Source organism: Equus przewalskii, chromosome X (assembly GCF_037783145.1).
Source record: "Equus przewalskii isolate Varuska chromosome X, EquPr2, whole genome shotgun sequence".
NCBI classification, from domain to species: Eukaryota; Metazoa; Chordata; class Mammalia; order Perissodactyla; family Equidae; genus Equus; species Equus przewalskii.
Genome location: NC_091863.1, coordinates 28,490,046 through 28,517,798, shown reverse-complemented (window position 1 = coordinate 28,517,798; position 27,753 = coordinate 28,490,046). Strand labels below are relative to the sequence as shown.

General features: G+C 40.3%; 1 protein-coding gene across 8 annotated transcripts; it reads right to left on the bottom strand.

Moving 5' to 3' along the window:
- Positions 1-11,414: 11,414 nt before the first annotated feature.
- LOC103543739 (melanoma-associated antigen B16-like) lies at positions 11,415-15,476 on the bottom strand. Of its 8 annotated transcripts, XM_070603660.1 has the most exons (6): positions 15,380-15,475; positions 14,947-15,020; positions 14,736-14,783; positions 14,534-14,603; positions 14,094-14,169; positions 11,415-13,086 (listed from the first exon to the last, which is right to left on the bottom strand). In XM_070603660.1, exon 6 carries the CDS (start codon positions 13,018-13,020, stop codon positions 11,941-11,943), a length of 1,080 nt encoding a protein of 359 aa, XP_070459761.1. In that variant the 5' UTR covers positions 13,021-13,086; positions 14,094-14,169; positions 14,534-14,603; positions 14,736-14,783; positions 14,947-15,020; positions 15,380-15,475; the 3' UTR covers positions 11,415-11,940. The 8 variants fall into 8 exon arrangements, with proteins under 8 accessions (XP_070459761.1, XP_070459759.1, XP_070459760.1 ...); XM_070603658.1 differs by lacking the exon at positions 14,534-14,603; XM_070603659.1 differs by lacking the exon at positions 14,534-14,603 and having other exon boundaries at positions 14,094-14,176; positions 15,380-15,463.
- Between the last annotated feature and the right edge of the window lie 12,277 nt (positions 15,477-27,753).

The window sequence follows — 27,753 nt, the reverse complement described above, 5'->3', positions numbered from 1 at the left end:
ACCGCTTATCAAGCCATGCTATGGCAAGCGTCCCACATATAAAGTAGAGGAAGATGGGCACGGATGCTAGCTCAGGGCCAGTCTTCCTTAGCAAAAAGAGGAGGATTGACAGTGGATGTAAGTTCAGGGCTAATCGTCCTCCAAAAAAGAGAAGTGTTTTGCGCTTTGAGGCAAAGGAGCTGTTCTGTTGTTGGCTATGGACCATTCTGGGACTGCATGCAGGAATGTAAAATTCCTAGGCACTTCCAATTCTCTTTACTGGGAAAAAGGCCATGGATTGTCTGGGGATTTGGAGGTGGGGGGAGAGCAAGGAGACTCTGTGTGAGCAAGGAGGCTCCAATGGCAGGGGTAATCCTCTGAGAGTTACACGTATGACACCTCAGTGGCAAAGCATGCAGAAGCCTGGAAAGGGATACACAAAGCTGGTAGGAGGTATCTGAGTGTATCTGGGCAGGGTACTAACAGTGTCTGCTCCAGTGGCATTGTAGAAAAACCAGGGACTTTAGAGACAGAGCAATATATAATCAACTTCTGGCCTTGCTACTTCTTGCAAGACTTTGGGCAAATTACTTGAATTTATAGACCAACAGTTTCTTTATCTTTAAACTTGAGGCAGTAACACCTAACATATCTCATATGATGTTGTGGGAATTAAAATACATAATAAAATACATAATAAAGATGGCGACCATATAACAGGGCTGTTATTGTGCTTTTCAATTCATGAAAAAGTATATCTTCCCATTTGTTTAGGTCTTTTAAAATTTCCCTCATTAAGGCTACAAAATATCTTTGTAAATGTCACATACATGTTGTGTTAGAGGTATTCCAAGATACTTGACATTTTTAATCCTATTGCAGATGGTATTTCTTATATATATATATATGAAATCTATATTTCTTATATATATATGAAATTTAAAATTTCAGCCTTTTTCCCTAATATGTAGAAATACAATTGATTTTGTTATGAGGAATTAATATGCAGAAAACTCATCATTTCTAACACATTTTTCCTTAGATTAGTGTGGATTCTTCACATACACAATCACATCACTTGTGAATAATGACAGTTTTCTTTCATGCTGTACACTTTCACTATGTTTTGTCTATACTATCTGCCTTATTGTGAAGGTGGGGATCTATAATACAATGTTGAATAGCCATGTAGGACATCATTGTTTCAAGTGAAAATCTTTCAGAATTTCACCAGTGACTGATAATCTTTAGCAGGTTAAAGACCTGCCTTCTATTACTAGGCTGCTAAGAAGATTTTTCCTTTTTCTTTTATCCTGAATGTATGTTCCAATTTATCAAACGCTTTTTTTTCACTAAAATCGTTATGTGAATTTTCTCTTACAATAAAGCAAGAATTTACTTTGACTTTCTAATAATAAGTTAGCTTTCTCCAAGTGTATTGTTCTTTTATATATTGCAAAGTAAGTAAACTATTGTCATGTCTAGGACTTTTGCATCTCTGTTCATGAGTGAGATTGACCTGTAAATTGGCCTTCTTGTACTTTTCTCCTCGGCCTGCTGTACCAGGGGTCTGGTAGCATGAAACTGAGTTGGGAAATGTTCCTTTTTCCTGCCCTCTGGAAAAATGTGTGTGAGAGTAGAATCATTTGCTCTTGATCATTTGAGAGCACTAGAAGACATCTTTTGCTCACCATCCAGGCAGTGTTCCTCGCAGTTCCTGAGGGTGGGTACTGTGTGAGGCAGCTTTACCTCTGGCTCTCCCTCATCTAGGGCTACCAGATTTAGCTAACAAAAAAGCAGGGCACCTAGTTAAATTTGCATTATTTTAATTGCCTATATTAGTTTGCAAAGGCTACCGTAATGAAGTAGCACATACTGAGTGGCTTAAACATCAGAAATTTATTTCCTTACAATTCTGGAGACTCTTAAGTCTAAGATCGAGGTGTCAGCAAGGGTTGGTTTCTTCTTCGGCCTCTTTCTTTGGCTTGTAGATGGCTGTCTTCTTCCTGTGTCCTCACGTCACTTTCCCTCTGTGTATAGGTGTCCTAATGTCTTCTTCTTATAAGGACACCAGTTATATTGAATTCTGGCCCACTCCGGTGATCTCATTTTAACTTAACTGCCTCTTTAAAGACCCTATCTCCAAATACAACCACATTCTGAGGGACTGGGGCTTAGGACTTCAACAAATCAATTTTGAGAAAACACAGTTAAATCCATAACATTTTCTATGTATATACACATTCAAATCAAAAGAAAATATAGTTATACAACAACATGATTTGTTGTTTACCTGAATTAAATTAGAAACACCCAAATTATGTACCTTTTTCTTTAGTTACATTCCACTGATGACTTACCTCTCTTTAATAGTTTCTTCTTTTACGGAATTGCTTATAAAATTCCTTGCAGTTTCAGTTTTTCTTCCATTTACATTGTAGCATAGCTTTTACAGGGGTCACTTTCAACTTACTTCATTATTTTGTCCTTTGAAAATTCATTAATGAGAACATACGCTCAACATTAGCATAACTGAACATACACTGGCAGAGTTAACCATTCTGAGAACTGCTCTTCAAATTTGCTTTGTTAAATCACATAATACCATTTTTCACGGCATAGCTCACTTTTCCATTGTTCAGGATTGTGTTGCATCTCAACATTTTTTAAAAATGTTGCCCACTAACAAAAAAGAGCATTGTCCTTAATTGTTATCCTTTTCTTCTTGTTTCCATGCTGGAAGAATATTCGGAACACCCATGTTACTAAATCAAATTATTCAAGTAATGAAATCCATTCCAAGTGATCGTCTTGACAAATTCCATAATAATTACCCACTTCGAGTCAGAATTTCTTTTCTTTTTCATAAGTAATGTTGTTCATTTTAGCAACAGCCTTGACACATAAAGGGAAACATTTTTCATCAATTCTAACAGATTCAACAAGTTCCTTTAATCAACAGAGAGTACTTTAATAACCTATTTGTTCTTTTTTCAATGCACATAATCCTATTGCTAGAGAAATATTGAAAAATATGACGAAGAAATAAGTAGAGTTTTCTCAGTGATTTGTTTAAAAAATCAACAAGAATTCTCGGGGCTTTTTCTTCAGAATTAATATGTGATATCAGTGCTTCCAATAAACTGAAGATTCTTTCATCTGCATTTGTTAAAGAGAGCCAATGGATTTTTGAATGAGGATTCTGAATGCCAATAAGCTCACCCAAATCCTTTAATAACTCAGTTCAAAGAATATAAATGCTGAAGTAAGAATCATTTTATGACTGCTACTTCAATTTCAATAAAAAGGACATCAGATGTTGTTCGAGTTGCCTTCTGCAGAATATGGGCAGTACGGCCAACATCTACCATGGAATCATGCACGCTTTACATCAACTTTAACGACTTTAATTGCTAACTAAAGAAAGGAAGAAAAAGTCTGCAAAAATTTGCTATTGTTTCCGAAGTCACATTTCCAAAGGACTTTACTCATAATAGCCTTATAAGAAAACCTTTTTTCATGAGAAAACTATTTCACCAGCAAAGGAAGAATGTATTCTGTATTGTCATTACATGCCTCCCTGCATCTGTGGCCATGACATAAAAAACGTGAGGCATTTAGACCTTTGATAATCTCTGTAATAGTAAATGGAGCTATTATATTTTTTATTATTGCGGTAGATTTGGACCTGGCACTTGAAAATTTGCTTTCAACTCGGGGTGAAAGATTGGTGATGATGCACAGTGTAGCAGGCCAATACAACTTCTGCTGTGATTATTTTGTCTTCTTAATCTGAACAAATCTTAAACCAAAAAAAGGCATTATTTTTTAATGTCATTGGTACTAGTTAAGGAAATATACTTCTCTCATGCTCAGTTGCTAGTGTATGCGGGTTTATATCTGACTTTCCGCCACTTTCAACACTGAGTGAATAATTACATACTGAGCAAAAAGCTTTGAAAGGACATGTTCTTCATTTAATAAATGTCCACTGTTCGTAGGATTCATCACAGCATTTACACTTGTGTTTGGGCACTTTGAGGTTCAAATTATACAAATAAAAATAGATGAAAGCAATCATTGCAAGAATTGAAAAGATTGAATTTGAAAATCTGACAGCCACATCGGTCAGTGTGTCTGTCACTCACAAGTCTGAACAAGTCCATAAATGACGTCTAACGGTTGAAAGGTTGTGAACTTGTGAACTAAGAATAACTTGAACTCCATATTTGATGCAGAAAAGATGAATTTCCCATTTGCCTGAAGGGAGAACTGTACTTGTAAAGTGTAGTCTTTTTTTTTTTACAAAGCCAGGACTGATCATAGGATCACTTTTGATTGGCTTGGGGATTCAAGAATTGGCAGACATTCAGAAGCAGGAGTGTTTAGGGACTGACAGAATTTCAGCTGTGTTCCTGTGGTCACTACTGTAAGGCTGCTGCGGACCCACTGACTTTCAGAAGCATGGCCCCTGGACAGAAGAACTTGCTAATTGGATGCTGTCTAGAAGTGTGAGGCTGTTGCTGATTGGCTGCCTTTCAGGACAGGCGTGCATGGGAGTATCACTGATTGGCTGATTTTCAGAAGCCTAGAGCTGTCTTGATTTGCTAACATTCAGAAGCTTAGTTACTGGAGACAGTCATTGATAGGCTGATTGTACTGATTGTACATCTAATTAATGGTGGTTACTTGTTCACAACTTGGGACTTTGGCCAAAAAGCAGGCTTTTTCTTTCTTGCATATTTCCTTTATGTAATTCTAAATCTTCCCTTTTGATCTTCCCTCAGGCAAACCTTTAGAGAGACCAGAACTTTATTTGTGGAGATATCATTTTCAGCTAGTGTTGCGTTACGTAATTTCATTGCCAATTACTGTGGTTGAAAATTAGGTCTAACTGCTAAATTTTTGTAACATTTTGAAAAAAGCTTAATCCGAACATTTAAAGTGTCCTGACAAAGTCAATATAGAACGCAGGACAAAATCACATAGAATACTTGTCCTATATGTTTAGGATGGCTGACAACTCTAGACAAAGTCCATGTCTGAGGCAGGGTCTTCTAGCACTGAGCTTTCCCAGAGGTGTTCAGAGGGCACCCTAGACTTCTGTGCATCGGGGCTCACTGCCTTGACGAAGAAGTTGCTGAGAAGACAGGGCTCTGGGCTTGCAGACCCCACTTTTCCTAGACTGCTCGGCCTTCCTTATGTTCATGGATTGGATTTCTGGGGAAACCTTCAGCTGGAATAAGCAGTCTCATATCTAAAATTTTGAAAATCGCTGTCCCCCAGTCAGATAAAGGATGTGTCGTGAAGTTCCAGCCTCCACAGACCTGGGCCCAAGATTGCCTCCAACCCCTTACTCTGTGTGTCATAAGAATCTCAAGTTACTACGGAGTTGACAGCTGCCTAGAATAAACACCTTAGTTAGAGCAGATAAGTGCCTGTGTATTGTGGGTGTAAGCTCAGCCTTGGACAAAGAGTATGAAGAGTAGAGTCCTAAAAGGGACCTGAGATAGCATGTGTGAGACTGAAAAATCATGATATATAACTTTATATATATTATAAGCCACAAATACACAGTCATAGGCAATACATAGGCTAAGGCCCAGATATATGCTTAGAAAAGAGAGTTTAAGGAAACACAGGAAGCCTTTCTCTGATTGGTGAATTTCTGGTTGAGTACTTTCTCCCCTTTAAGCTCTTCCCTGGATTTATTAAGCTTTGTGTAACTTAGTCTCCAACTGTGTTTTTAGGAGAGAGGATGACATTCTATAGCACGTAGGCTACTATTTATACAATACTTGATTTTACCTCCGCCCATGGCCTCATGTGACCTCTCCTGATTCAGCCAAACCTAACCTGCAGCCCAGGCCCCTCTCCTGCTAGCCAGACCCATGTTTTCTACTGCCCACTGGATATCTCCACCTGGACAGCCGGCAGAACCTTAGCATCTACATGGGCCATGCTGACCTCATCCCCACACCCTTCCTCATCTCTACCTCTAACTCAAATCACCACCAACTCAACTTCCTCTTTTATCCTCAGTCTCAGCTAAGAGAAACAGCTTATGTCTAATCAGCCAACCTTCAGAACTCAGAGCCATTATTGACCCTCCCCTACTCTTTCATATCATCCTTAAATTCCTAAAACTCAAATCTGTCTCCTCCTCACATCCACAGTCTGGATCAAGTGGCTTGCCATTTCCTTTCATTTTGTTTACTTAGTGTTTGCCCTCAGCATACGTTCAATCAGTGCTTGCTGGATAAATGAATGAATGAATCAATCAGTGAATCAAAGTATCAGAGGTAACATTCACTGATTCAAAATAACCCTTGGTAGGGTTTTCTGCCTCCATGGAAGAAACCTGAAGTGCTACAAGTGCTCACCTAACTTGAAAACTCCCATGGGAAACTGTCACTGAGAATGTGATCAGTGATGTCTCCTTCCCAGACCCTAACACCTTCATCTTGGAGGTGGGGATGCCGGCAACAGGATGGTACATCATGCCTCCTTCGTTGAACCCCACGCATCTCCATCATTCCCTGTCAGTTTGATGAGGAAGTGTGTCATCTCCATCAGCTTACTGTACATTCTACAAATGTCTCCTCCTTGGCCCAACTCCCTATCCCAGACAGTACCTGGTGGCAACACAAGCCAGAAAACACAGTCTCAAGACACCCACCTCTGGTATGGTAAAAATTCAGGAAGCATGAGAAGGTAGTCTGAGTTAGGGACACCGTCTGGATTGTTTTGCAAGATACGTCCACACCTAGCCCTTTACCTGTAGTCACTGAGCTAATTAGCCCCAAGACATCCCCCTTCCAATTTCCCCCTTCTTGAGACTGCATATCCCTTTCCACTACTCATGATACTCCTGGCCTGTCTTAACTGTCTGTCATCATTCACTAACCCCAACCATTCACATAGCCCCAAGCACAGAAGAAGGGGTCCATTGTATACAAGGTAAGAAGTAGCCATCTCCAGGAGACATAAAGATAGCTCCCAGCCCCTGTATATTGGCAAGGATACACTGGACCCTGGAGTCACCATGAAATGTTGCTCTACCAGAATCCATCAATAACATCACTAGGTGATGCAGAGAAGCCAGCTTTACTCTGCCTGACAATATATAGAGAGGATTCTAAGGTAAGGTGGAATGTCTGATATGCTTGGGGTTCTTTCATCTGGTAGACCTGCCCACTTAGATCACTCGACAATTTCCAGCTAGCAGAGGTGAGTCAGAAGTTTTCAAATCCTATACATGTAATTGTTCCTGGATGCCCCACCTTCTCTCCTTATGGTCACTTCTCCACATGATGCTGAACTCTAGGTTCAGACACCTGAATGCCAGCCTGTCCTAAGCTCTCTGGACTTGGTTTTGCTTGTGGTCTCTCTCATGGACTCTGGAAATTGCTGTCCGCCACCATTCTCTTCCTGCTCCTCACTAGCTGAGAGCGTCCTGTCTGGCACCTGATCATTCTAACCAAATCTTTACTTCTTAGTGAAAAAAGAAAATATCTCGTTGACATCAGAATTTTAAACCATGTTCAAAGAGGAATCCTGTGGCTCAGAGCATCACTGCAGATATCCAGCTTTATATGTGCAAGAGATTAAATTAATTTTCTGCTCAACATAATTAGAAAACAGGGAGATACAAATTAATATAAGTGAGACATTATTTTTTAATATATGTTTGACCAAAAGTTAAAGGATTAAAAAAACAAAAGGTAAGAGCATAGGGTATTTACATAAATTAATCTGTGAGAATATTAATTGGTAGATTTGTGGGGTGATATTTTGGCAATATTTATAAAAATTTACAATTTTTAAACCCTCTCCACTTTATCCCAATTTCTGTTTGCTATGTCTTTCCTATGCACATTTTCGCAAGAACTGATGTCCAAAGATGTTGATTTCAGTTCTATTAACCATAGAAACTAATGGGAACTAATTATGTGTCCATCAGGAGGATAATAGATAAATTAATTATGGAACATACATACTTTAGAATCCTGGAGAGTAGTGAAAATAATGAAGTCGATTTATACGTGTTGTCAGGGAATGATGTATTCATTTTATTAAGTGGCAACGGCAAGTGGGAGAACAATATGTACATCACTACCCATTATGTTAAAAAATCACAACATATTTTTATAACACATCTATGTATTTTAAAAAAGCCTAAAATTATATTTAAAATAATACACACCATACTTTTTTACTATAGTTACCTCTGAGGTTAAAGCTGAATTTCAGAGGAACGTTGTAAAGGGAGGGGAGAGATTTATGTATGTTAGAAATATCTGCAACAAGAATATATGCACTATTATTAGCTTTGACATTAAAACTTTTAAATAAGCTTAACAATATGAATAGTACCTGTTTATTAGACAAGTAAAATAACTGCTAGCTGATGCAAAACATGAAACCTAAAATCGGAATGGCTTAACATTACAAATGTTTATTTCTTGTGCACGTAAAATTTGATGTGATTTGGCAGGGGATCTTTGCTACTGGGTGACTCAGAGACCCAGGCTGCTTGCATCTTGTAGTTCCACATCTCACCATGCGCTTTCCCATGTTTGCTACTGAATGGAAGAAAGAAAATGGAGATAGCATCCTGGATTTCAAATGAGTTGGCCTGGAAATGACAAATATTGCTTCTGGCCAGAGTAGCCACATGATCCTTTTTAGTTACAAGTGGATTGGGAATGTAGGCTTCCTGTGAACCCAGGAAGGAGAGCAAGACAGGATGTGGATGAGCACTCACAGGCTCTCTCATTAACTGCTACATAGTAAGTGCTCAATAAAAAGCAACCATTACGTTTATTAGGGCAACAAACTTCTTTGTTTTCTGGGCGAGTTTTTGTGAAGGCCATGTTGGCCTTGCAATTCACCAACCTTGTTTTGGATCCTACTATGTGATGAGTGCTTTCAAGTACAGGATCACATCTCATTTTCAAAAGAACCCTGTAAATCTCCACAGGAAAGACTCAACCTTCTTCCCTCAATAGCACCTTTCTGCACTCCCCTTTGCAAAAACCTCTATAATCTCAGTAGGCCGAAAATTTTCTCTTTCCTTTTGGTGCATGGTCAATATCTTAACTTGGGAGTCCCTGCCACACACCACCTGACTGAACATGCCTGAACACCTGTACAGGTGACATTAGGCACACTGAAAACCAGGAGTTCTACTGGGAAAAAGTACACAGACGAGGCAACAGAAGGATGGTGAATTATTAATTTTTTTAATCAAATATAGCATGTAGGCCAAAGAACCAATCCTTGGCATCTCCATTCCTTATACCACCTAGGACTCCAGAGGTACAGGAATTCAGACTCTGGATTTATAGATGTTTGCTACACAGTGATTTCCATGGTATTTCCTTCATCTACCCCTTAACAGGGAGGCTTTGGTTTTTGACTGCCTAGGTGTGCTCACTCATTGGTGTTTCTTTTCAGTGGCTAGTCTCAAATATGACACCCCATTAAAATCCTACTGCAAATATCATAGTGGTTTCCAAAGCTTCTCCTACTTCAGGTTTACATGCTAAAAGCCAGTATGTTCTATGCCAAAGTAGACTCTACTCACAAGCCCATTTGTAAAATGCTTTGAGAGTGTGGTGAAGAAGCCCGTCAGGGAATGACCGTGTACCTGAACTACACTGTTCAAAGAGAACTTCACCTAGAAGGGCTTGTTGCTATCAGAGAGATCCCATGGTGAGGGTCAGTCAGGAAATGCCTACCGGGAATTGGAATGCTCTAAGTCAGGGGGAAGGCCAGTGATTCTGGGCTGCACTGGGACCAGGGTGCAGTGCCCAGAGGAGGACGTGGTGAAGAGCTGATCAGTAGGTCAGTTTTCAGAGTTGGACAGGAGTGTACACTGGGGAAAACCCAGGGGAAGGGAGCTGTAATATGAGAAAGTGCGGGCACTGGACACATGTGCCAGCTACTGTGCAGAGGCAGCTCTCAGGGGCTAGGCAGCAACACCCTGGGTAAATGAATCCTACCAACAATTCCCAAATTGTGTTTGATTCTCATTTTCACCTTCCTTCTCTATACCTGCTTTTGGTACTTTAGCGACAAGGTCCTTCTTTTTTTTATCCTTTAAGAGGCATTATGGAGTAATAAGAAGAGAAATGAATTAACAGACAGAATGTTGACCTCAGGTTGGGAGGAGTAGAATAGCATGGGCTCTAGAAGAATTCAGACCAGAAGTCCAGTTCCAACTGTGTCACATACTAGGCCTGTGAACTTGGGCACATTCTCAAGCTCTCTAAGACTTACATTCTTCATCTGTGAAATGGGCTTGATAAGCTCTGTCTTGTTTGTAGGACTATTGGAATCTATGTGTTATATATATAAAGCCCCCAGCACAATGCATAGTGTGCATTGGGGCTTGAATGATTTGCAGTTATTCTATGATTATTTTGACCCCAGACACTAGCACCTTCCCCTCTGGGATTTGTTTATCCAGGAGATGTCAGGGAACATGCAGTGCTCTGGGACATGGAACACCAAATCAGCCAAAACTTCAGCTTAGCAATAAAACCTCAGTAAATCTTCCTTATTAGAAGATATATTATTTAATTTGGGTTTGGAGGAGCATTTCCCAACTGGATGCAACTCAGAGCTCCTAGAATTTGTGTCAAGGACTAACTCCTTTCTTCCCTCCCAGTTGTCCTTCCAACAATCTTTCTCTATTTTCATTCATTCACCCCCTCCAAAAATATAGGCCTTGGTTAGAGCTTACCAAATTATATTGAACATAACTTACTTAAAATGTCTTTTGAGTGCTGTGGGCTCTGGATCTCCCAGCCCAGGACAGAGTGCCAGCCCAGTGGTTTCCAGGTATCTCACCTCAAGAAAGTATCGTGCTTATTTCTCACAAACTCCTTGATATTTATAAAACACCTAATTCGTGCACTGTGTTCAACTGCACTTGGACAAGAACACAGGATATCTTCCATTCTTGTCCCAAGTGGGATCCTGTTTACCCATGAACCCAGTCACTGCTAAGAACAATTTTCCATTCCAGGCTTAAGTCTCTCAACTCTGAGGCACACCATCTGAGGGTCTGACCCCTGTCATCAGTCCCACAGCCTCATCTAGTGTACCATGCAGTTTAATTTACAATTACCTCCCACGGAAGGACTAGGAGTTTCCCAAGGCCTCAGCCTGCCATGTCTCTGGACATTTACACTTGAATACCCTCATATGGACCACCCCATCCCCGCCTCCTGACTCCTTTTTATGCTTTCTTTTGGTATTAAAGGATACCCACCATTGTCTTTACATAATTCCCGCTCTTAGACTCTACAATTCTATAGGTGGGTAGTGAGTCTTGTTTATCTCAGCATCCCAGTACTAACACAGTGCTTTTGAAAGAGCAGAGGTTGAATTACTGTTTGGGGAATAAATGAGCCAGTGTACATGGGTCTAATTTATTAAGATTTATTTCTCATATATTCTTAAATAAGCTAAGCAAATGCGTGTATATGTCATGTAATTTTACAGAATGACAGGTCAAAAGGGATAAGGAAAGCTAAGAACTGATGATCTTTTAGGACTTTTTCTTGATCCCAGTTGTTTCACTGCTGAGTCCTTTGACAGCTCCAAGGAAATGCTTGTTCAAATGTCATGTTATCTTTTCCAGATCACGAAATAAGATGGTCAGTTTCACAATTTGTTTTACAAACAAGCAAAAGTTGTACTCTTAAATTTTCATAACTAGCAATAAATGTAAGACGAATGTAATTCATAAAGTTAGATTCTGAAGCTAATGAATTTTTATATTAAAAGGAACAACATTTGAAAACTAACTCCCCCCAAAAGATAAACTTCCATGTTAACCATAAAGAAGAGGGACACAAAGATGTTATACACTGTGTTTGCTACAGCCGCATCCCAGCCCTCCACTAATTAGAAGATTGCCCTCTTCAATGACAAAGTGAAGAATCTGTCTCAGACTTCACTAGGGGAGGGAGAAGCTGCTGGACTAGCACTGGAACTTGCTCTGGCCGTGGCAGTAGTGCCAGCCCCGGCTGCAACTCTGGCTTGGGCTCTCTCTGCTTCATCTCTCAAAGCTTCCTCATACTGGGTTGGGAAGCAAGTGGGGTCAGACCCATGGATCTTGGTCAAAAACTCCAGCAATTTCATCTTGCTGGTTTCAGCATGGGCTCTTGGACCCCACAGGAATTCATAGCATGGAGGATCACTGTCAGGCACCTGTCGATACTCCAGGTACTTCTCCTGCACCAAATCTCTGGTAATGAACTCCCTGGGCTCCCCAAAAATGAAGTGCTTCCTCCCAGAGTATAAGTCCATCATATTCAGAATTTCCCAGATCTCCTCCTCAGTGGCGTGATTGCCCTTCATGAAGATCACGCCCAGCATAATTATCAGGAGGCTGGTCTTGGGCACGCCCTCATCACCACTGAGACTCGCATCATAGGTGAGGTCCAGTTTGTTGACGAGGGCATAGCTGTGGCTAGTGGGGTCAACTTCCTTCACATCAATGCCAAAGACCAGCTCTATGCGCTCAGAGGCTCTCCTGAAGATCTCAAGGAAGTTATCCCTGTACTCTTTGATAACAACATCAATCATGTCTGCCTCTGTGATCAGCTCTTTCATTTGATACTTATGCAGCCAGAACTGCACCAACAAAGACACCTTCTCCTCTAGAGGGTCTGACAGCAAGTTTTCAGTGTCTGACAGGGACTCTGAAGAAGCTGAACTATCCTCCTCTTCTTGGCTGCTGGAGCTCTCATCTGACTCTGAAGAAGCTGAACTATCCTCTTCTTGGCTGCTGGGTGAGGTGGCTGTGATGCCAGTGGAAGATGTATAGGTACTCTGAGGACTCTGGGGAGTACTGTGTGTCCCAGCAACCACAGCCTCCTCTAGGTTGCCAGGCACTAGAGGATGGGAGGAGGAGGGAAAGATCTCCTCCATAACCTCAGAGGCCTGTGCAGCCTCCAGGCCCTGGATCTCACTCTCACGGTGTTGTTCCTGTGTGCAACACTTAATTTCCTGACCCTGAGACATGCTCACTCTCGTCAGTGGTAGCAGGCAGGAATGTGGGCAGGAGGGTGGATGATAGGGAACCACAACCTAGGGAGAAAGGGAGGATGTGAGTAGCCTTATCTGGTAAACTCAACTGTGGCGACTCTGAGGAAGAATGCCTCCACCCATCTTTTCTGGGTAGTGCTCCAGAGCCTCACAGATCTCCTGTCCTGACGTATAAGATGCTGAAGGAGGAAGTGAGAAGGCTTTTCAGAGTTCAGCCAGTCAACTCAGCCCGAGGATTCGCAGAGCTGATAACAGGGCAGGTGGGGTCAGGTTCTGTGGGATCCCTTCTGTTTTGAGGTGGGTGGTCCCCTCTGCCTTTGTTCAGAATCCTCTCTGTGACCCCAGGGAGTATCTGGGACTCCTCCCTCTACTGACCCAAGGATTATCACCTCATAAAGAGGCCTTCATCTCCTTGAGACACTCGAGTTAAAAAGAAGCAAGAGGGTGCCTCAGAGTGACAGCTCTTCTCAGAGCCTTTCAGCAAAGAAAGTCACAGGGGTGACAGATGCTGAAGGGAAGGAAGTGAGGGGGCCCTTCATGAGGCCATACCTGTCTGGGCCTCCCAGAAGTGACAGGAGAGCAGCTCTCGGGGCTCTGTTGCTCTGATGTGTGTGGTCCCCTCAATCCTGAGGGTCATGACTTTGACAGTGACAGAGACTGAGACACCTCTCTCTGTTAACTTTAGACAATAGCCCTCAGACTCTCATAGCCAGTCAGAAAGCACCAAAGTCTGACAACTACTCTAGGGCCTACTTAGTCTGACAACAGGGGAAGGCTCTTTGGGGTCCCCACTGTTCTGGAGTGTGTGATGCCCCAGTCCTTACTCAGCATCTTACTTGATTCCTGGCAGGACCTGTGATTTCGCTCTCTGCTTACTTGAGGCTGCAACTCTCAGACCAATGTCCTCACCATCCTTATACTACTCAGGCAAAAGTCAGGAGAAGTCACCCCTGGCTACCCCCTCCTCCTCCCAGGGCTGACAACAGCGTTCTGAGGGGCCTTCTCCATTCTGCAGGAGAGATCTCCTAAGTCCTCACTCAGCATCTTACCTTGACTCCTGGCAGGGTCTAGGACTCCTCCCTCTGCTCACCTGAGGCAGCACTCCTTAGACCAGCCTTCACCTTCCTGCAAACTCAAGATAGAAGTCATAGGCAACTCAGTTTGACAGCTATTCCAGGGCCTCCCAGAGCTGACAGCACGCCCTTATCTAGCGGTCCCCTCTCTTGTGAAGTGGGTGGTCCCAACAGTCCCCACTCAGGGTCTTATGCTGAGAGTTGACAGGGCTTGCCATTCCCCCCTCTGCTGAACTGAGGCCTGCTCCCTCATAACAAGGTACTCACCACCGTCAGATTCTCTAGGCACACTCAGTGGATGCTAATTCCAGCTACCCATGCCCAGCACCTTCCAGGGGTGACAACGAGGGTGGGGCTCTGTAGAGTCCCTTCCAGTATGGAGTGGATGTTCCCCCAATCTTCACTCAGCATCTTACCTTGACTCTGGTAGATGCTGGGACTCCTCCTTCTTTACCTCAGACCAAGGCCTTTACCTCCCTCAGACTCCTGAGACAGAAGTCAGCGGAAGCGACTTCTGACCATGTCTCCCCTCCCCCTCCCGAAGGCTGACAGCAAAGCTCTTAGAGGCCCTCTCCACTCTGGAGGAGGGGTCCTCTGAGTCCTCACTCAGCATCTTACCTTGACTCCCGGCAGGGTCTAGGACTTCTCTCTGATGAAATTAGGCCTCTTCCCTCAGAATAATACATTCACCATCCTCAGACTCTTGAGGCAGAAGTCAGGGGAAGCCATTCCCTGCCAACCCTCCTCCTCCCAGAGTTCACCAGGGAGTTTTGAGCACCTCCTCCCATCTGGGGTGGGTGGTCCCCCCAGTCCTCACTCAGAATCTTACCTTGCCTCCGGGAAGGATCTGAGATTCCTCTCTGCTCATCTGAGGAAACACTCCTGAAAACAGGCCTCACCTTCCTGCTAACAGAAGATGGAAGTCAGTCTGACAGTTATTCTAGGGGCTCCTGGGGCCGGAGCAGGGGCTGGGCTCTTACTTATGGAATCCCCTCTGTTCTGTCGTGGTGGTTATCTCATTCCCCATTCAGCATCTTATCTTGAAACTCAACAGCGCACGGGGCCTCCTCCCTCTACTGACTTGTGCCCACACCCCTCAGACCAAGGCCCCCACCACCCTCAGATTCCCGAGGCCCCGTCAGTGGACGCCTCAATGTAACAGTTATTCCGGGGGCTCCCTGGGATGACAAAAGGGGCGAGGCTTTACTCAGTGGGGCCCCCTCTATTCTGGGGTAGTTGGTTCCCTCATTCAATGTCCTCACCTTAACACTTGACCAGTCCTAGGACTCCTCCTTCCGTCGATCGAGGCACTACCTTTCAATACCGGACTTCACCCACAATACCCCGGAAGCGGAAGTGAAGGGACGTCCCTTCGGCTTCTACTCCCCGTCACACCCGCGACTCCTCTTGGTGTCCGGGTGCCCCCAAGGCCGAGAGCAGGAGTAAAGTTCTGTGGGGCTTCTTATATTTTGGAGTATTTAATCCCGTTCAGTGTCTTCACCGAGAGTCACTGCAGAACCAGGGATTCCTCTCTCCGCTGAACAGAACTTGTGCCTCGTACACCAAAGTCCTCACCACCGTCAGACTCTCGAGAGGCTGGAGTCAGAAGGAACCTCTGTCTGATAGTTATTCTGGGGTTTCCCACCTCTAACAGTGGTGGCAGAACTCTTGGAGCTCCCTCCGATCTGGAATCAGGGGTGCCCTCAGTTTCGACTCAGTGTCTTACCGGGGCCTTCCAAGACCCGGGACTCCTCCCTCTGCTAACCTGAGGTCTCACCTCCTCAACTCAAGGCTCTCACCATTTTTAGACTCCTGAGGCCAAAGTCAGGGGATGCCATTTCTAGTCACCTCTGCTAGGAGTCTCCCAGGGTTGACAGCAGGGGCGAGGCTCTGTGCGGTCCCTCTCTTCTGGAGTGAGTGGTTCCCTTAGTCCTCGCTAAGGTTCCGTACCTTGATTCCAGGCTTTTTGATTAATTATTTCCTAGGTGATGCCACCTCCCTGCCAATCTCTATGCATTTGCCCCACTGCAACTCTCATAGAGATTTGAGTCCAAGTTCCAGGCTAGATGCTGTGTGGCGAAGCTACAACACAGTGCATACAAAAGCTCACCTTCCCCTGGGGCGTCTTCTCCAGCCAGTTGGGAATCTTCTGTTCTAAAAGACTGACTTTCTACAGGGAAGACCCTTGTGTAGACACATTGTTAAGGCATCTTGCCACCTCATTGGAAACATTGTATCACTTCATGTAATCATGAAGTGAAGGAGTTCTAAGAGTCACTATGGACCCATTAGGTTAATGTGTGCCTCCTGACTTCTGACTACTGGATAAAGAAATAGTAAAGCAGGACAGAATCTTAGAAATTGTCATTTTACTGATGAGGAGCCTGGAGCATAGGGAGGTGTTGAAGTGGTTTGCAAGTGATTTGTTACTGACCAGAGTTTAAATACTAAAGTGCTGCTCTATGACTATGTTCTCACTGTAAACGTTTCAAACAGTACAATCAAAACAAAATCCTCTCTTGCAGTTTCAATGCTGTCCATCACCTGCACCACCATATAATCTTATTATGAGTTAATTTTGTATGGATATAATTGTGCATTTGATTTACATAAATCAAATTTATGTAAATTACATGAATGTAATAATAAAGTACATATTATTTTGCTATTTGCTTTTTCCTCCAATTAATAATCCATCTTGAAGAGTGTTCCATATCAATCTTCAGAGTGGCCCTAAAGTTTGAAAAACAGATAATAGTATTTTATTATTATTTGCAAATTGAAATGTCTTCGATGATGTTCTATATATTGTCTATATTTCTAGACTTTATAAGCAATCTATATATAGATCTGCCATTTTTTCTTTTATTTAAAAAGTAAAATAGATGACTACCTCTATAATTAAAACTCTCATGCATATTGGTCTTCAAATAATTTCATGAATGGAAACAGTTTTGAGATATATAATTAGTGTGCTAGGTATTGCTCATGAGAATTAGTAAGCCATTCTTTCCACGGGTCATGAGAAAGGTGAGAAACATTAATTAAAAGGTCGAGTACTGCTATACTATCCTTTTCTGTCTTTTATAGACTTACCTCTCCATTTCCCTTTCTTGATCTGCAGCATCAGCCCACAAAGCTTTATCGCTCCCAGTGATGAAATACTCAGTAGTGTATTGTGAAGCATATGCAAAACATGATAACCTAACCCTGGTGTCCAATGGCCCAAAAGCTCCAATACAAGGTCCAGTGAGGGATTTTCCATTTGTTCTTTGAGAGTTTATGATTTTATTGCTATGCTGTTTTTGGGTAAAAGGGTTTCATCACCTGATCAATCTTGCTATGGAATCATTTTAAAGCCCTTTAGATTTATTTTGTTTATTTACATTCCTTTCCTGAGACTGGAATATGAGAGTAAGACAGAATCAATCTTTTATGCCTTCATTTCATTTCTTTTATCTACTCTCATGTACTATATTATTAGCATAAAACAGATTTAATTCTTCTAATTCTTACTTGTTTGGAGGTTTGAAGAAAGAGATTATTTATGGACTATGTGGAATTAATGCCAGCTAGAATTTTAATGCTTCCTTCTTCATTTTTTTGCAGTATTTCAGTCTATGCTATGTCTCATTTTAAAGCAAAGGTACTTTAAAATGGGTAAAATTCTGAATTATACTGTTTAATATGATGTACTTCAGTAGCATATTAAATACTTAAAATTGACAGTAAATCAAAAAGCAGAAATAGAAGTATTTTTTTCTTTAAATGTAGCAAGTGAATTTCTAATCACGGTTGTTTTCATTTCTTTTGTTTCTCAATTATTTTATTGAGGTCCTGTTGGTTTATAACATTGTGTAATTTCAGGTGTCCATTATTAATTATCAGTTTCTGCATAGACTGCATTGTGCACACCACCAGTAGTCTAATTTTTATCCATCACCATAGATATGTGCCCCTTTACCTTTTCACCCACCCACAACCCCCTTCCCCTCTGGTAACCACTAACCTGTTCTCTTTGTCCATGTGTTTGTTTATCTTCCACATATAATAAAATCACTCAGTGTTTGTCATTCTCTGTCTGGCTTATTTCGCTTAACATCATGCCCTCAAGGTCCATCCATGTCGTTGCAAATGGGACAACTTTGTCTTTTATTATGGCTGAGTAGTATCCCATCATGTATATATATATGTGTATATATATATATGCCACATCTTCTTCATCCATTCATCCGTTGAGGGGCACTTGGGTTGCTTCCATATCTTGGCTACTGTGAATAATGCTGCAATGCACACAGGGGTGCATAAATGTCTTTGGACTGTTAATTTCAAGTCCTTTGGATAAATACACAGTAGTGGAATAGCTGGATCATATGGTGTTTCTATTTTTAATTGTTTGAGAAATCTTCATACTATTTTCCATAGTGGCTGCACCAGTTTGCATTCCCACCAGCAGTGTAAGAGGGTTCCCTTTTCTCCACATCCTCTCCAACACTTGTTGTTTTTTGTCTTGGTAATTATAGCCATTCCGATGTAAGGTGTAAGGGGATATCTCATTGTAGTTTTGATATGCATTTCTCTAATAATTAGTGATGTTGAACATCTTTTCATGTGTCTGTTGGCCATCTTTACATCTTCTTTGGAAAAATGTCTGTTCATGTCCTCTGCCAGTTTTTTGATCAGGTTGTTTGTTTCTTTGTTGTTGAGTTGTATGAGTTCTTTGTATATTTTGGAAATTGACTGCTTGTCAGATATATGATATGCAAATATTTTCTCCCAGTTAATGGACACTCTTTTTGTTTTGTTCCTGGTTTCCTTTGCTTGCAGAAGCTTTTTAGCCTGATGTAGTCCCATTAGTTTATTTTTTTTGTTTGTTTCCCTTGCCTGAGTAGACATGATATTTTAAAAGATGCTGCTAAGACTGATGTCAAAGAGTGTACTGTCTGTATTTTCTTCTAGGAGTTTTATGGTTTTAGGTCTTACCTTCAAGTATTTAATCCATTTTGAGTTAGTTTTTGTGTATGATGTAAGAGAATGGTCTACTTTCATTCCTTTGCATGTGGCTGTCCACTTTTCCCAACACCATTTATTGAAGAGACTTTCCTTTCTCCATTATATGTTCTCGGCTCCTTTGTCAAAGATTAACTGTCCATAGATGTGTGGTTTTATTTATGGGCTCTCAATTCTGTTCTATTGATCTGTGTGTCTTTTTTTGTGCCAGTACCATGCTGTTTTGATTACTATAGCTTTGTAGTATATTTTCAAGTCAGAGATTGTGATACCTCCAGTTTTGTTCTTTTTTATCAGGATTGCTCTGGCTATTTGGGGTCTTTTGTTGTTCAATGTAAATGTTAGGATTCTTTGGTCTATTTCCGTAAAGAATATCATTGGGATTCCGCTTGGGATTGCATTGAATCTGTGGATTGCTTTGGTTAATATGGACATTTTTTTTTTTTTTTAAAGATTTTATTTTTTCCTTTTTCTCCCCAAAGCCCCCCGGTACATAGTTGTATATTCTTCATTGTGGGTCCTTCTAGTTGTGGCATGTGGGACGCTGCCTCAGCGTGGTCTGATGAGCAGTGCCATGTCCGCGCCCAGGATTCGAACCAACGAAACACTGGGACTCCTGCAGCGGAGCGCGCGAACTTAACCACTCGGCCACGGGGCCAGCCCCAATATGGACATTTTAATTATGTTTAGTCTTCCAATACATGAGCATGGAATACCTTTCCATTTCTTTATATGTTCTTTGGTTAAATTTATTCCTAGATATTTTATTCTTTTTGTTGCACTTGTAAATGGGATTGTATTCTTAAGTTCTCTTTCTGCTAGTTTGTTAGTGGTGCATAAAAATACAACTGATTTTTTTAAAATTGATTTTGTACCCAGCAACTTTGCTGTGGTTGTTGATTATTTCTAATAGTGTTCTGATGGATTCTTTAGAGTTTTCTATATATAGAATCGTGTCACCCACAAACAGCAAGAGTTTCACTTCTTCCTTTCCAATTTAGATACCCTTTATTTTTTTTTCTTGCCTAATTGCTCTGGCCAAAATCTCCAGTAATATGTTGAATAGGAGTGGCAAGAGTGGGCACCCTTGTCTTGTTCCTATTCTCAGAGGCATGGCTTTCAGGTTTTCACCTGAAAGCTTTCACCATTACATATGATGTTGGCTGTGGGTTTGTTATATATGGCCTTTATTATGTTGGGGTACTTTCCTTCTATACCCATTTTATTGAGAGATTTTATCATAAATGGATGTTGGATCTTGTAAACTGCTTTCTCTGCATCTATTGCATGATCATGTGATTTTTATTCCTCATTTTGTTAATGCGGTGTATCACATTGATTCATTTGTGGATTTTGAACCAGCCCTGCATTCCTGGTATAAATCACACTTGATCATGGTGTATGATCCTTTTAATGTATTGCTGTATTCAGTTTACCAATATTTTGTTGTGGATATTTACATCTATGTTCATCAGTGATATTGGCCTGTAATTATCCTTCCGTCTGTTGTCCCGGCCTGGTTTTTGTATCAGAGCCATGTTGGCCTCATAGAATGAGTTAGGAATCATTCTGTGTTCTTCAATTTTTTGGAATACTTTGAGAGGGATAAGTATTATATCCTCTTTGAATGTTTGGTAGAATTCACCAGAGAAGCTGTCTGGTCCTGCACTTTTGTTTTCTGGGAAGTTTTTGATTACTGTTTTAATCTCTTTATTTCTGACTGCTCTATTCAGATTCTCCATTTCTTCTTGATCCAGCGTTGTGAGGTTGTATAAGTTGAAGAATTTATCCGTTTCTTCTAGGTTATCCAATTTTTTGGCATATATTTTTTCTTGGTATTCCCTTATAATCCTTTGTATTTCTGTGGTATCATTGTAATTTCTCCCTTTCATTTCTAATTTTATTTATCAGAGGCTTCTCTCTTTTTTTTTAGTGAATCTGGCTAAGGCTTTGTCAATTTTGTTTATCTCCTCAAAGAACCAGCTCTTAGTTTCATCAATCCTTTCTGCTGTTTTTCTAGTCTCTGTTTCATTTATTTCTGATCTAATTTTTTTTTCTCTCCTGCTGACTTTGGGCTTGCTTCGTTCTTCTAGTTCTGTTAGGTGTAACTTAAGATTACTTATTTGAGATTTTTCTGGTTTGTTGAGATGGGCCTGTATTGGTATGAATTTCCCTCTTATAACTGCTTTTGCTACATCCCATAAAAGTTGATATGTTGTATTTTCATTTTCTTTGGTGTCCAGGAATTTTTTAATTTCGCCTTTGATTTCTTCATTGATCCAATGGTTGTTGGTGGCATGTTGTTTAGTCTCCACATATTTGTGACTTTCCCAGCTTTTTTCTTGTAGTTGGTTTCTACTTTCACAGCAGAAAAGATGCATGATATGATTTCAATCTTCTTAAATTTATCGAGGCTTGCCTTATTTCCCAACATATGGTCTATCTTTGAGAATGTTTCATGTGCACTTGAGAAGAATGTGTATTCTGCTGTTTTGGGATAGAATGATCTGTGTGTACCTATTAAGTCCATCTGATCAAGTGTTTCATTTAGATCCACTATTTCCATGTTGGCTTTCTGTCTGGATGATCTATCCATTGATGTATGTGGGATGTTGAGATCCCCTATTATTGTGCTGCTGTTAATTTCTCTCTGTAGGTCTCTTAATAGTTGCTTTATATACTTTGGTTCTCCTGTGTAAGGTGCATATATATTCATAAGTGTTATGTCCTCTTGGTGGAAAGTCCCTTTTATCATTATATACTGCCCCTCTTGTCTCTCATTGTATTTTTTATCTCAAAGTCTGCTTTGTCTGATATCAATATGGCAACACCTGCTTTATTTTGTTTGTCATTTGCTTGGAGTATCATCTTCTATCCCTTCACTCTGAGCCTATGTTTGTCTTTAATGCTGAGATGTATTTCCTGGAGTCAGCATATTGTCGAGTCTTGTTTTTTAATCCATCCCACTACTCTCTGTCTTTTGATTGGAGAATTCAATTCATTTACATTTTGAGTGATTATTGATATATGAGGGCTTAATGCTACCATTTTATCTCTTGTTTTCTGGTTTTTCTATAATGCCATTGTCTCTCTCTCCTTGTATTTCTGACTGCCATTTCAGTTTGGTGGTTTTCTGTGGAGGTTTTCTCAGGTTTCTCTTTATTTATAAATTGTGGCTCTGTTCTGATTTTTTGTTTAGTGTTTACCATGAGGTTTGTATAAAAGATCTTATGATGAGATAGTCCATTTTCTGATAGCTTCTCATCTCCATTAGCTTAAGCAGGTTCTGTTCCTTTCCTGAGTTACTGTTGTCATAAATTATTCTTTTTTGTGTTGTGAGTTTGTGACTAAATTGAAGCGTTCATAGTTATTTGTGATGCTTCCCTTCCCTTTATCTTTTATGTTATAATTAAGTGCTTGCTAACCTGTTCTGATAGAGAGCTGCACTTTTCTGATTTCATTTGTCTTTTTATATCCTTGTTCAAAGCTTTGTGGACCTTTGCCTTATTGTTTCAGGTATGAGGGCTTCCTTTATCATTTCTTGTAAGGGAGATTTAGTGGTGAAAAACTCCCTCAGCTTTTGTTTATCTGGGAAAGCTTTGATTTCTCCATTGTTTCTGAAGGATAGTTTCACTGGATAGAGTATTCTTGGCTGAAAGTTTTTCTTTCAGTATTTTGAATATATAATTCCATTCTCTCCTAGCCTGTAAAGTTTTTGCCAAGATATTTGCTGAAAGCTTGATAGAGATTCCTTTGTAGATTTTCTTGTGCCTTGCTGAATTTACTATTTTTTCTTTGCCATTGACCTTTGCCAGTTTTACTATTATATGCCTTGGACAAGGTCATTTTGCATTGATGTAATTAGGATTTCTATTGGCTTCATGTTATTTGTAAGTCCAGTTCCTTCTCCAGGTTTGGGAATTTCTCAGCTATAATTTCTTTGAACAAGGTCTCTGCTCTTTTCTCCCTCTTGAATACCTATAATCCTTATGTTACTTTTCCTATAATTGAATTGGATATTTCTCAAAGAATTCCTTCATTTAAAAAAAATCTTTGTTTTCTTTCCTCTTCCACCTGAAGCATTTCTATATTTCTGTCCTGTAAATCACTAATTCTATCCACCATAACGTCAGCTCTTTCTTTCAGGATTCTAGATTATTTTTTTATCTCATTAATTCTGTTTTCATATCCAGAACTTCAGTTTATTTTTTTTATAGTTTCAGTCTCTTTGGTGAAGTATTCCTTCTTCTCATTAATTTTATTCCTGAGCTCATTGAGCTGTCTTTATGAGTTTTCTTATAAGTCACTGAGTTTGTTTATGACAGCTTTTTGAGTTCTCTGTCATTTAGATTGTAAATTTCTGTGACTTCAGAGTTGGTTTCTGGTGACTTGTTATTTTCCTTCTACCGTGAACTGTTATTATAGTTTTTCATGGTGTTTGATGAACTAATCCTTTGCCAGTGCATTTGTGGTAGTATCAGGTCACAGATTCCATTTGCTACCCCTAGGGGGAAGCAGGAGTTGTGTTTCTGATCCCATCCCATCTGCTGGAAGTTATGTGGGTACAGTGGGTGCTCCCCCAGGTTGGGATAGCATTCATGTGCATGCTGGGCTGCTGCTGTCTCCACTGCACGCTGGGCTGCTGCTGCCTACACTTACAATCATGCCAGCCATTGTAATCACAGTTGTTTTAATGTGTTCACTGTTATTTAAGACTTGACCATTATTATTGGAAATCAGCTCTATTGAGAAAAGTAAATTAAAGCATTAAATTACTTTCTTTTGGTTACTGAGATTAAGATAAAAGGTCAAAACATGGATACTGTTCATACAGCCTGTTGTTGAAACAATCTCTGGTTGTTTTATGTCATAAAATGGCCTGGTATTTACTGTGTTTAATATGCACATGCCACTTGGATAAAAACACTAATGTCTTAAAATAAAAAGCTGATATCCAAATAGATGAAATGACTTGGTCAAGGTCACTAAATAAATTACACACACATTTGACTGATTAAATAATCATCTCAAATGATTAATTTTAATTCCACATTTATAATGTGACTTAAAAATTTTGTTTGAAAACATATTCTCATGATCATGTGGTTAAAATCTAGATGAACTCACAGTGAAATATATATATATAATTTATATCATAATATAGATGTCTCAAGTTGGGGTATCCAAGAAGCAGACCTTGAAAAAAAGTTGTGTGGTAGTGATTTATTAAAGAACTATGCCCAGGGTAAAACTAGTAAGAAAGTGGAGGCAGCATGATAGAAAAGAAGAAGCAGCCAAGCAAAGATATAACTTGAGGTGAGATCTCAGCCTGATCTTATGGGGAACTCTGCAGCATAAGTTAAATCTCACATTTTGCCTTATCTTGTGGCAAAGGAACTGGGCTTTTAAACTCCCATACCAGTCAGTCATTGGCTATGTGTCACCCTGGAGCTGTGGGCTGGTAGGGGAGCAAGGCATGGGGACTCGAAGATGTTTCTGACTTTGTTCAGGCAAGGAGACTCCAGTGTCCGAGAGCAATCCTTTCAAGGTCAAAGGTACAAGCATATTTAATATTTAATATTTTTATTATTATATTTTATTTAATAGCATAACATACAGAAGCTAGATGAACACACAGAGTTAAGAAAAGGGATCTGAGAGGATCAGGGCTGGATACCAACAATGCCTACAACTTTGTATTGTTGGAAAACATTGAACTTTAGGAACAGGGAACTACATGTTCAAGTTCTGGCCTTGCTTATCAGGCATAACCTTGAGCAAGTTACTTGGGAAATCTACACAGATGTATGTGAATAAATCGTTTTCATTTTATTTCCAAACTCTAGCATAATGCCTGGCATGTAGTTGGCATTCGGGAAAAAAATGTCGAGTAAATGAAACCACTAAACCTATTTTTATATAGCTCTAGTGGGATTCACCTTGTTAAGTTTTTTTATTATTGTTTGTTATTTTTTTTTTTTCTCACTTTTCATTGCATCTAACTTCACTTCCATGGTTTTAATTTACCTCTTTCTGGAACACTGCCTGTCCCTACCTGAGAATTAACTCTTAGATTAATTTTCACATCATAAATTTGTGATATATATATGTAAAATAAATCACTCATATTTATTTATCTATATTGAGGGGACTTAGTGGTGTTTGCCACTAGTCAAGAAGGAAGCCAAGGTTTTTTCCTGCTATAATCAGCCAGATCCTAGGAAGCAGGTTTGAACTCTGGACCTTGACTTAAGTGCCCCACAAGGGTATTAAGAAAAAAATTAAGAATAGGTTTGATTAGCTAGTTATTTTTAAGATAATCAGTGTTGATCTACCAGGTAAGACTTAAATGTAGAAGCCATGTGAAATAGAGATTATGAACTTATTGTTCATTGCCTCAAAAGATGAGGGAATCTTTAACTTACATTCACTCTGAGAGGCTGGAAGCTTATTATAAAATACTCCATTATTAGGTTGCTCTAAAATCTATTTTTATTTATTTCTTATACTTCATGTGTCATTTGTTTCTCTTTAGATAATAGTGGATCCAACATAGTGCTTCTCATACTTATTCAGTGACCCTAGAAGGGAAATCCACAACCTCTTATGTCCAGAAATACACAAGAACAAGAAACATAAATTGAGAACGTGCTTGTGCCTGGTGCAGTAATGAAGATTATCTCATTTAATTTCTTATTTAATCCCACTACAGCTCCATGAGTTAAGGACAACAATCATCCCGATTTCACAAATGAGGAGATTCAGGCTAAGAGGGGTTAAGTAACTTGACCATGGGCATGTAGCTAGGAGAAAGCAACCCAGGATTCACACATGGGTGATATGAAACCAGAGACTCAGCCCCAGCTTCCACAAGGGAGAAAAAAATTTGAAAGTCTATATTAGAAGTAAAGGTTCTCTTTGGGGAGTCCAGCTTACTTTAAAACCTGGGAAGATGGAAATACAGAACGGAGGCTCTGCTCCTCAAATTAATATAACCCGCACCCCCAGCCATCAAATGAGATAACTTTCTTAACTTTCTTAAGATATTCTACTGACCTATTCCTCACTCCTAACTCCAGTGGACACAACTACTTATTTGTAAAATATCATCACAAGAGTTTGAACAATGACAACACGTGAAAGGCCTACTTGGTCTCCTTAGACACAAAAGAAGAGCTCACTTAATGTGAATGAATCGTTGGAGGACTGAGGTTCTTATAGTAAAGCTAAAGGTTTTAAGAAAGGTTTACTTTTATCTTTTTTTTTTTTTTAAAGATTGGCACCTGGGCTAACAACTGTTGCCAATCTTCCTTTTTTTTTTTTTTTCTGCTTTATCTCCCCAAACCCCCCTGTACACAGTTGTATATCTTAGTTGCATGTCCTTCTAGTTGTGGGATGTGGAACGCTGTCTCAACGTGGCCTGACGAGCGGTGCCATGTCCGCGCCCAGGATCCAAACTCTGGGCCCCCGCAGCTGAGCGCGGGAACTTAACCACTCGGCCACGGAGCCGGCCCCAAGAAAGGTTTACTTTTAAAAAGATTTTAACAATTCTATTTTAGGAGAAAAGGCCCTTTTCAATAGAGGTAGAGCACTGGACAAGTCTTAATTATGTCATTTTCACTAATAAAGAAAATTTAAAGCAACTTCACTGTCTATAACATGAGTACGTGATGGTTAAATGGGAAACTCCGTGAATTCATAAGTGAACTGTCACCAAGTGTGGGGAGGGTAAAGAAGCAAGCAGAACAACAGCCAACAGCGAGAGGTTTTGTTGGGTTCACAGATGAGGCACACATGCAAATTCTCAAATCAGACCTGGGTCTCTGTGGACTGAATTAGAGCTTAAAACTGGCTCAGAGCTGGCATTAAGGAAAGGCTTGCTCTTCAGTGGAAAACTTGTTACCTCATCCAAAATGCCAGGAATATACTAGGAAGGAACATAAATCCTGCACAAAACAGGCCTTCACGTTGGAAGTGTTAATCCGAGCCAAGTAGGAAAGTTTTCTTTTTTTCTATCTAAGTACTAATTATGGTGATCCTGGGGGGAAATGGATTTGGAGTAAACACCACCTGCATTGGCAGCTGAGAGAATGAGACAGGAGAATTTGGCATCTGAACCCCATTATGTATGTGGCATTATGAGTAGAGTCTGTGAATTACATCTGTCCCAAGACTGTGGTTCTTTATTGCTGAAAACTCATATTGACAGACCAATTATGGATGGAAAAGACTCCCTCATTTATTTAAGCTGAGCCCCAATCTGCCCTGTGCTGTATATCATGCCATAATTAAGTTAATTGAGGCAATCTAATTCTTAACGGTCTGAATATAATGCTTGATATTCATGGTGTTCCCGGTTTTTGTCCACCATCCTTGCTCTGGTCATGAAAACAGAATAAAAACAGGTGGGATACGAGTCAAGGTGGGAATTGGTAGCATCAGTTACCTTGGTTTCTGTTCTCATACAAACAAAATTGGGAAATGGAAATATTATTTTCATGGTCATGCTGAGGTGACTGCACAGGAGAATTCTGCTAGTCTGGGCAAGAAGCTACATGAGTCGTGAAAGGAAGAGAACGGAAAGCCATATTTCCTACTGAGATTTATGTTGGAAAATTGTTTCTCC